The 10,511-nt window shown below is 45.6% G+C and overlaps 1 protein-coding gene across 3 annotated transcripts; it reads right to left on the minus strand.

Annotated features, from left to right (window-relative positions):
- Positions 1–1,017: 1,017 nt before the first annotated feature.
- On the minus strand, positions 1,018–10,122 carry NUCB1 (nucleobindin 1). 3 transcript variants are annotated; one of them, XM_053451675.1, is made up of 13 exons: positions 10,024–10,122; positions 8,818–8,929; positions 8,632–8,739; positions 7,796–7,928; positions 7,104–7,207; positions 6,541–6,726; positions 5,301–5,391; positions 4,958–5,016; positions 4,319–4,411; positions 4,111–4,200; positions 3,389–3,559; positions 2,964–3,069; positions 1,018–2,181 (listed from the first exon to the last, which is right to left on the minus strand). In XM_053451675.1, exons 2-13 carry the CDS (start codon positions 8,923–8,925, stop codon positions 2,036–2,038), a joined length of 1,395 nt encoding a protein of 464 aa, XP_053307650.1. In that variant the 5' UTR covers positions 8,926–8,929; positions 10,024–10,122; the 3' UTR covers positions 1,018–2,035. The 3 variants fall into 3 exon arrangements, with proteins under 3 accessions (XP_053307650.1, XP_053307651.1, XP_053307649.1); XM_053451676.1 differs by having other exon boundaries at positions 10,039–10,118; XM_053451674.1 differs by having other exon boundaries at positions 9,995–10,096.
- Between the last annotated feature and the right edge of the window lie 389 nt (positions 10,123–10,511).

The following is a 10,511-nucleotide window of genomic DNA, read 5'->3' on the forward strand; positions in this document are numbered from 1 at the left end:
GCCACCTAATCCATGCTTAACTACACCCATCCCAGCAGAGAAGCCCCTTTACTGCAGTACCATGCAAGCCTCTGGCTTTCAGACTACAATTCCCATGATCCCCAGCAATTTAAAGGCTGCAAGCCTTGCTTTCCTGCGTCTCTGTGAATGACAAACCAGCGTGAGAAGCGGCAGCCGTGTGACAGGAGGACAACGTTCAGGAACGGCTACATTTACAAGACGTTTTACACCAGAATACTAACTTATATCGTGACCGTCGGACGTAAATAGTGAATAAACCGGCGTGCGCTACTTCCAGTAACCTCGGGCGTTCTTTAACACGTACAGAAATCCCTCTGTGACCGGCGGCGGCGCCAGCGATTTGTGTGTTTGTTGTATGACTCTGTGTTTGATATTTAGCAACACAAAGCACTAAAACAAAATAAAAACAAGTAATTATCTAGAAAAAACAAATTGCAAAACATCCCCTCGATCTTATTGCTGACGGGGCCATGTAAAGTGCTGCCCCCTGCAGTACGTTGGGTGTATAAACTCACAGAAAGGGAATCAGTCTGTTTTTACAGCCCCCCCACACACTGCAGGGGGGCAGATGGCTGATGCCATCGTCCTATCCCAGGTGGCCATGATTTCCCAATAAAAGTTTGCATGAGAGCCAACAAGGACCTCCACAAGTCCCACAATCCTTAGCCAACCAATGGAAAATGGACAGCGTCCGTCTGGTTGAGCATTATGGGAGTTGTAGTTCCATAATGTTGGCTACCCTTACTTGGGAGCACACTTTTGAAACCCCCATTGAAATGGATAGGACACGCGCTTATTAACTGCAGCTACTGGAACACTTGATATCACATGGAGAAAAATAAATCCTCGCTCATTGAGTACAGTGCTGTATACATCAATATACGGTACTTGAGCGATGGAGAGCTTCTAATCTGAGCTAGAACACATCCATGACACAAAAAAGAAATCATATGTGAGAATTAGAGCGGTTTTAAAATCAGAAAAACAAAAAATTAGTAGTTTTTAAAATTCATCTTTAATGGGATGCTTGGAATAAAAACGAAGTCATTTTGCTTGAACAAAACAGAAGCTCGGGGCATGACGGCTTCTAGGAAGAGAAATAAATGCGGGAGCGATAAAAATACAGCGCGGCTTGGAACCCATCACCGGTGTTACCCAGACGCAGGTAAAGCAGGAAAAAAAAAATTTTAAGTTGGAACCGGAGCACAATAAAACGAAACGCGTCAATGTCTTCTAAACGGCGCGCAATATGTGAGAAAAGCGAAAATATAAATCTAAGTAACAACGATTTAAAGGACTGGCGCACGAATGCCACCTTCTGTGCCAGTCCGTTTATAATTAGATTTTCCCCCCACTTTTATCACATATCGTGCGCCGGTTCCAAGACATTTTTGCGTTTCGTTGATCGAGCTCCGGTTCCGACGCTTTATTTTTTTCTGCTGCACGACGGCTGCTACTCCGGCTAAACGCAGGGTCTTAAAAAGCCGCGCATAAGGCAGATCGCTGCGAAAATGATTCTTCAAATAACTGGATCGCCTACATTTTAGATCTGTTTCAATGCAGCCATTTAGAAGTTAGGTCACTGATATGTACGGCTATTTTTGAAACCACGAGTTTTGGGTACAGAGCCGTCTTTAGGTAACCTTGGATAATCTCTAAAATACACAGAAAGTAACCCTCGGAAAGGATTTCGATTTACTGCCGGGTGCCGCTGGCACGGGTTTATAATACAAACATACTGGAGCAATGCTGATTGGGTAGAAGCTGGTATAAGCTTTTCGTATGACGCCGTCATGATTAATTAAACTCTACCCGCTTTCCATCATCTTTGTTTAATCTCATTTTTTTTTTTTTAAAGTTTGTTTTTTGAAAACAAAATTCCCCGATTTCCCAATGTGAGAGATTTACCCAGAGGCTGATTGCACATCCCTTGTCTCGGAAACGCGGGAGAGGGGAGATGGCCGCGGAGGAAAGCTCACTTAACACAGACACTCGAAGACTTTCTCTTTCTCACTTATTGGTCCGAGTGAGGCGGCTGGTCATGTTGTACTTGGTTGATCTGAGGGGCTTCTGGCTCTTTCTGGGCAGGATGGTGCTCCTGGGTTTCTCCAGGTGGTCCAGGATGACTTTCAGAACCTTGCTTTGGTTCTTCAGGCTTAGCTGTCGCGAATACAAAATGATATGAGCTTTCGAGTTCTCGATAAATCACGTTTTAGATGTAGCTTTCTCTACTCAAACCACCGTAAACCTTTCTTTTGCATACAAGTGGTTTTATTTCCAGACGAACAATGAACCCAATCACCTCCTCGGAGCTGCAACCCACCGTTAATTAAAGACAGTAGCAAAATGTCTACTGAACTGGAGATCACATCTGGTGAAGGTAGACCACCCAATGGATGGACCCAGCTAGAGCCCTGCGCGGGACTGCTTTTTTAATCCCGCTCCCGCTGTTTTTAATCCCGCTCCCGCAATGTGGGTTTTCCGCTCCCGCCACATTTGTGGCCAATCACGCCCCGCCTCCTTAACTGATTTCCCGCACAGTCCCGCAAGTTGTTCCCTCACAGCGTCTCTTATCTTGCTCCGCCCAGGAACAAGGCGGAGTCACAGGAAGTGACATCACATCACGTGACTCCGCCTTGTTCCTGGGCGGAGCAAGATAGGAGACACTGTTATGGAGCAGCGAGAAGACAGCCTTGCAGGACTGCATGGGATTACCGGGACCCGCAGGTACAGTGCCTGACCGCCCGCAGCCCCAGCAAGACCGCGGGACCCGCCTCCCAATGCAGTCCAATCGCTAAATTAGCAACACTTCACATATAAGCGCTCACCCAGGGGTATTAGCAACATGATAAATAATCAATACCCAAGTCAAAGTTAATTCTAAGCAGCAATCCGTGCCCAGCGAGTAACCCCGCATGTGGTCAGACATGTTTGATCCGTACCTTTGTCATCTGCTGGATGGGGGGCCTCTGCCTGAAATTTGAGCTCGCCGTCGGGACCCACAGCGGCTCCCTGCTGGGACTTTTTCTGTTCCATTTGCAAGACGGCCTGAAACAGAGAGGAGACGTTACAGCTCTCGGTGCCATACGAGATCAGGGTTCGTGAAGATCAGTAGCCAGCATTAGCGACAGAGCAATCGTTGGCTTCCAGTACATAAATGGAAAAGAAAAATCGATTCCACTAAAGACCAACTGGGGGTAAAACGAACTGGAGAGGCATTTCTTTTTAGAAACATTTGAATGCACTCCTCAAACCGATCTTGGTTTAGGGTCTGACAAATGTATGTGGAATTTCCGAGCGGTCAGATATATATATTATATATTTGGGGGGTATAATGTGCGGGACCCAGGGGTCAGGACGTCGGTACCTGGTGGTATTCCCTCTTCTGAGCATCCAGTTCTATATGTCTTTGCTGCAGGTCTTCGTGTTCTCGACGGAGCTCTTCGGCTCGCTGGTTGAGAGCGGCCTCCTGGGCAGCCAGCTCCTGCTCAAACTTACGCAGCTCTTCCTCGGTGTAAATCTGGGTCTCGTCCACGGTCTCAGACAAAAAAAGAAAGACTCTGTAATTTGCCATTCTTTGAGCTAAATTCAATTTGGGATTTGTAAGGAAGTGGGGTATTTTTTATTTAGATGCAGGATTTAAAAAGGCGCTGTTCCCCCTACTCTGCTGAATGTAACATTTTCCCAATGAAGTGCATTCGGAACACCAATCCTGCTAACCATACTTAATTAAAAAGTGCAAGTAACATTTAGCGAGTGCTTCCCAAAGTGGGCAATACCACCCCCTGGGGGCGAAAACTGAAAAAACATTCATACGTTTCATCTGTTTTGTAACAGTTAAAATAAACACAAAATGCAAGTTATAACTATAACCCAGTGCTCCCCAAAGTGGGCAATACCCCCCCCCTGGGGGCACTGGCACAATCCGGGTAGGTTTCCAGGGGGGGACGCTAAGTTTGGGAACATCTGGCAGTGGAACGACATCTTTAGGCGAGAATGCCTAGGTGAGAAGTAAAACGTTATAATCTCCCATTTAAGAATAATTTCTGGGCCAGGCCATCAACTGGGAATACATTTTATTTTCCTCACCTCCCAGCCTCCGGGCTCGTTAAAATCTTTCCTTTCCGTGGATTTCAGGAACTCCTCTAGTGTGACCAAGCGATCGTGGTTGACATCAACCTGTAAGACCAGAGCTGGCGTTAGCCGCCGTCCAGACATCTTCAGAGCTCCCCATTCCTAACACCCGGTAACATTACTTATCACGGCAGCAGAAGCGACGCCGGAAAGAAATACGCACGTTTTTCATGACATGTTCTCTCATGCGCAGTCTTTCCTCTTCCATCTCCACCATATCGTCTTCTTCATTCTTGGGGTCATAGACCTTCTCCAGCTAATCAAACACAACACAAGAAGAAGGTCATCCAAAAATACCCTCAAAACAATTCTCGTAAAACCACAAGGCATTAATTATCACTGGAACACCCATCCCCTGCCCAACATTACAACTTAACAAACCAAAGAAACTTGGTCGTAGATGTAAGACAAAACATAAATCAAATATTGAGAGATCTCTGCCTTAACTTCCAGCTCAATCCATGGACTTGGTAACAAAATTAATACAATAATAAAGGAAAGTATCGGCAGGGTCATAATCTCTATCCCTTCCGTCTCACAGGTGCTTTTCCCAGCTAATGGCCAAAACACCAAGTCTATCAACCCATCAAAACCTCTTACTAGGGAGCAGCGAGTGATTGTTTGCCAACCAAGTAACAGCCTTCATACAAACAGCACTGAGGAACCACAGAAAGCAGCCCGTAGCACAGGACGTACACGCCGCTTTCCCACAGCGCAACGCAAAAAGAACAGTCTAAAGAAGCCACGGTTACTTCACGGGCATTTTAATTTAAAGGCCTCAAATTTAAAGGCCTCATCTGACCTCCTTAGTGAAGAGGGCCTCCAGCTCCTGATCATCCAGAACTCCATCTCCATTGGTGTCTGAAACACAAAACAAAATATACCAGTGAATACACGCAGTGCAAGAATTGTCCCTTTATAACAAAAAAATTGAATAGGAACCATACTGCTAGACGTTCTAGGTGTCGTTTAAGAGGTCCCAACAATAAATCATTTGTACATACACGTCCATAGGTAATACATGCAAATTATCAAAACATTTACTAAAAACATTCTCGACATTTCGTTTGATAAAAAGCATCACATGGTTCTAAAATGATAAAGTACTCAAATCATGACTTCTGTAACCATTAGATTTTCTATACCGTGTAACTTGAAGAATGTTTTTGGGTTGAAGTCATTAGGATCCAAGCCATCGGTTTCTTCCCAAACCTCCTTTAGCTGATCCATGCTCCCCTAGTGAAGGAACGGAATAAGAAGACGTCATCACATACAAATGCTTCAATAGGTATATGGCTGCTTCAACTCCTTAACGACCAGTGACGTAGGGGATACGTCACGGCGAACTTGTCTTTGAGGACCTAAGATTGTATCCCCTATGTCATGGGGTTTTGACAGCGTCAGGGTGGAACTCTGCCTGTGAACAGAGATCAGGCCATCAAAATTGACAGCCTAGTCTCCCCCACTGACAGCTGGGGGGGTCAAAATTTGCGACTCGGAGTCAGATCGAATGTTGCATTCTATAGGGATTTTTAAAGCACAAATGGAAGTTCTGGTATTTCCCTCCGGCAACGTCATCACCGACGTCACCATGGATTCCTTTGGATTTGGCAGGGGCTCGGAAAGATTGTAGAGACCCTGATCGTGTCTCCTGCCATAGTATTTTAAAGGGTTAAACTGTTTTCAGCTACATGTTTCAGTAGATGTTTATAATAATATATTATGAGAGGCATCTTGGGTAAGAAACATGCCAGAACAAAAGGAGAGCGGACAAAGGGCCAAGAACACTCGGTGGGAAGAGAAGGATTGGGCAATACTTGGGAACAGCAAACAACGAGGTGATGAACTACTTTGCATGAGAAGCCCCCGTGGTCTCCTTCGGACAGGAGCGTGGAAGATTCCACTGTTTGGATGTCCTGAAGTTCGGCTTACATTACAACATCAGCCAAGCAAAAGTCATCATCTAGATGCTTGCATAGTGTGGAGAAAAATACACTATCATGTCTAATCCTAAAACATGTGGCCATTTTATTTCCCAAGACAAGTAGACCCCGTCCTGACAGCCCTCAGAGAGACCTATTACTAAAAAGTGCCATTTCAGGAGAATGATGCGTGAATGACAAAGCAAAGCGCGTAACTTGTAGCACACTTGAGGGGTTTCGGAGAGCTGAACACCCATTCGTTTTGCAGAGGTCTCAAGGCTGTGGGTAATTCTGGAGCGTTTCCTATGCAAAAAAAGCCTACTTTCTATTGGAAAATGTGCCATAGATCCTTCAAAATTCCAGCTTTTGCCATGCTAGCTCTTTGAGAAGAACCGCTCATATTTAATCATTTTAACACACTCTCAGCGCAATTGTAACTTTGGTTTTATTAGCAGGAACTTACTGGAACGTTGATCTTGGGATGCTCCTTGTGCTTCTTTTTCATCTCCTCATAGTGGGCTTCCTCCATTTTCCTCTTCTCCTCATCCAGGGACTTGAGATACTCCCGTCGCTCATGTTCCTTCAGCATTTCGTAGCGTTTGAACTCCTCGTGGCGAGCAGCATCATAGTTCTCCAGGTCCTTGGTGGCCTGAAGTCGGGACATTATGTACAGCAGTACAGTTAAGCTCATCTATCATGATTGTCGGCTACTCCTCTTGCCAAACCCTAAGTTTTACACTAAATAAAATTATTGGTTGGCAGCCTGTGGCAGATTTAGCATTAGTATATATTCCATGCTACAGAATACGATGGCTCTATATCATATTCTGTATCATGGGGATATTTGGGAGCTAAACTATGCCTCAGTGTCCTGAAATCTTTAATAACCGCTATTAGGTACCACTACTACTCCATGATTGGGATTTCTTTATTGCAAAAGTACCTCTCATCTACCGGCTCTTCCAGGAGAATCCTCCCTCATCAAACACACAGAACGCGAAATAAAGGCTGCAGGCTCTCACTTACTGCCTGAATGAGAAGCTCCAGGTCCCGGGCCTCAAATGTATGTTGATTCTGGGGATCCAGGTGCTCAAACTGCTTCAGGAGACTCATGTGGTCAATCTGGACATCTGAGGGACAGAACGGGTTGCACATTGTAGTTTCGTCAGCAGCCATATCGTGACACTTCACAGATCGGCCAGTTAGAAAAATAACAGTGCCTTTATCAACGCTAATGCTCGCTAACAACGTGAATGAATTATTCTGATCAATTAGACATTAAGAACTAAGATATAAGAGAGATATCGATCCAACAGAAGATGGCGTCTGTATTTGAAGTTAATACTTTTTTGTTGTTGCCAATACATACAGAGAGATAGAGAATCACATAAGCTTTCAGGGTCTCAGAATTCTCTTCTGCATATGGTTTTCCACCAGCAGAATAAGAAAGCTTATTCTATGTGTGATCAATAAAATTAAATAAAATCAATATATACATATGTATATGACCTTTCATGACCTGCACGGGTCAAGGGAAACAGATGTCCATCCAGTTCTATACATATTAAGCTACTAGCACCTATACGCTGGCGTGTAATTCTATTATGTACATACACATGTACGCACACAAAAAGCACGGAGCACAATCCCTACAGATAGGCAATATATCTGTATGTTGTATTAGATGTGTGTCTCCGGTGTAGCAAACATTTCCTTACTCTCTTCCATTGTGGCGTCCATCTTTGCCTTGAGTAGCATTCGGAGTCTGGACACCTCCTGCCTCTTCAGCTCATCGAGCTTGGTCCTCACATGGTGGCTGACGAAATCAAGCTCCTTGCTTAGTTTACCGCTCTGAAAGAGACGTAAAAACATTCTTTAGAGAAGCGACAAAGAATCTCTCCATGCATTTGCAAGGGGCCACTCAGCTGTCATATGCATAAAAATACATGTGTTTTGCACTCTCCTGCTTCCGATCTACCCTGTGCTGATCACACTATGAGCAGCAAGCAGGGCTCCTTAGCCTTGCTGATCTCAATGTGCATGAACAACCAGTGGGGGGGAGCAATCAGACATCTCAGCAGGGACCCCATGCTGGATCACTCATCTCCCCCCAAAGAGCTTCCCGTGGGGGTCAGCAGTAACAGTGTATCGGCGCTCACATCACCTGCCCTTACACACAATCATTCGGCTACTCCTGACAGAGGGAGATGTCCCTGCCGCTGTGAAAGGCGTATGACGTACAGGTACCTTCTAAGGGTAATCGTGCCACCACTTTTGTGCGTTTACCTCCATTGGGTATTAAAGGGGTTAAACCTTTAACAAGTTGGACCCCAGGAGCAATAAGTATGTATAGTTCCGCCCCGTGCCAGACCTATCACTTGACTATTTACTCTTCTGCAACCGAACAGACAGTTCTTAGCGCGGGGTTAAAAGGTGCTTTGTATTTACACAGCGTCATGTGGATTCGGCCGGGGCGGAAGTTCAGAGTACGCAGAGATAATCTCCAAGGATAACAGTCATTTCACGGCTGGCTGCTTTACAGGAACTCCCTTACCTTGATGTCATCAGCATTAGCGGCCTGAAGCTTTTCCCGGAAGTGGCCATCCGTCTCCAGGACATCGATTACCTCCCGCAGGTAACGGTCATAGTAGAGCCCGGTGTCCTGCAGGAAAGCAAAGTGAATGTAAGAGCTACGGGGCGCAGGCCGATTCACAAAAAAGCTACTGACCGACGTACTTACTGCTGGCTCCGGAGGAGGCTCGGCTTCTTTCTTTGGAGTGGCCCGCTCTATAGGCACCGCATGCCCAACGCCCAGGATGGCCACCAACAGGAGAAACCGGACCATCATCTTGCTGCAGAACAAAAGTGAAATGTACCATTATGGTCACATGACAATTAAGCTGTCCTGGCAAAAATACAAATGAGGACGCAATTAAAGAATTATTTGGTCTTCCACATCTTTAACTGTGAGACTCTAATGCTATTATCAAGATTCCAATGCCATTTATTTACCCTAAAAGCCTTACTCTTACTCAATGAGTAACATTGGGCCATTCCGACAGGCCACTAGCATATCCCCACCATACCCGTTCTATAGGGTAGGGAAGTAACTATATTGGTTAGAACTCCAGTTTATAGAAATAGTTAAAGTTAATTAGCATAAGAGGGGGGCAGTCGGGGGGCCCCCTCCAAAAGGGGGAGCAGCCAGGCACCCTTTTGAATAATGTATTATAATCAAGCCAGCATAAGCCTCATGCATTACTCGAAAAGATGGCCTCTGGATAATCTCCATTAACTCCCAAACAGGCATCTTAGGACCCCTTATCCTCTTCCATCCTCAACAGGAGGCATCCAACCGCTTAAATGCCTCCAACTTGCACAAGGGACCCTCATCGCCTCCATGTCACCATCCCCAAGACCCTCCTGTCCTCCATCCCCGAGACCCTCCTGTCATCCGTGTCACCATCCCCAAGACCCTCCTGTCCTCCATCCCCGAGACCCTCCTGTCCTCCATGTCACCATCCCCGAGACCCTCCTGTCCTCCATGTCACCATCCCCGAGACCCTCCTGTCCTCCATCACCGAGACCCTCCTGTCCTCCATCACCGAGACCCTCCTGTCCTCCATCACCGAGACCCTCCTGTCCTCCATGTCACCATCCTCGAGACCCTCCTGTCCTCCATGTCACCATCCTCGAGACCCTCCTGTCCTCCATGTCACCATCCTCGAGACCCTTCTGTCCCCCATCCCCGAAGGCTGGTGTCTGACCCCTTAGCCTCCTCTATTGACGAATACTGACCCCTCAGCACCCTACCCAAAACCACAGAGAGACACCTGCGCCCCTTACCCTTCTGAGCCCCCCACCCCACTAATGCCGGAGACAACAGGGAGCAGCAACCCCCATTAAACCCGTCCTACCCGGTCATACACCGCCAACAAAAACCTACTCAGCGATTAACTACCGGATCGATTGCCACAGGTTCCACGACACCCTTCCGGCTCGGAACGTCACCACTCCCAGCCCACAGCGAGAGCCGCCTACGGTCGCATTCATATGACGCGAGGCTAGTGCCGTATCCATAGCAACGTGTAGCAACAGAGATGAAGTTAGGATAAAATGAAATACATAGAAAAAAATCTATATGTATATATATATATAAAAAAAAATCAGAAAAAATATATATAACAAGAAAACAGAAAAAGTTATATACATATTAAAAATAAGTAAAAACATGAAATATGTATCCATAACGTTAAAAGAACTGATACATACAATTATATATATATATATATATATATATATATATATATATAAAAAAGAAACATGTGACATAAAAGGTGATTCTGGTTGTCACCATAGCAACCTATGACATGTTCCTGGCTTCCTGCTAAATGGACCTTTTTCACTACATCTTCACTACAGAAATCATGTTTT

Source organism: Spea bombifrons, chromosome 12, assembly GCF_027358695.1.
Source record: "Spea bombifrons isolate aSpeBom1 chromosome 12, aSpeBom1.2.pri, whole genome shotgun sequence".
Taxonomy (NCBI): Eukaryota; Metazoa; Chordata; class Amphibia; order Anura; family Pelobatidae; genus Spea; species Spea bombifrons.

Coding starts and splice junctions, on each gene's coding strand:
- NUCB1 (XM_053451674.1), bottom strand. Junction 8,740..8,817: donor AGCCTCCTCCGGAGCCAGCA/GTAAGTACGTCG, acceptor GCTTTCCTGCAG/GACACCGGGCTCTACTATGA. Junction 4,412..4,957: donor AGGCCCTCTTCACTAAGGAG/GTCAGATGAGGC, acceptor GTGTTTGATTAG/CTGGAGAAGGTCTATGACCC.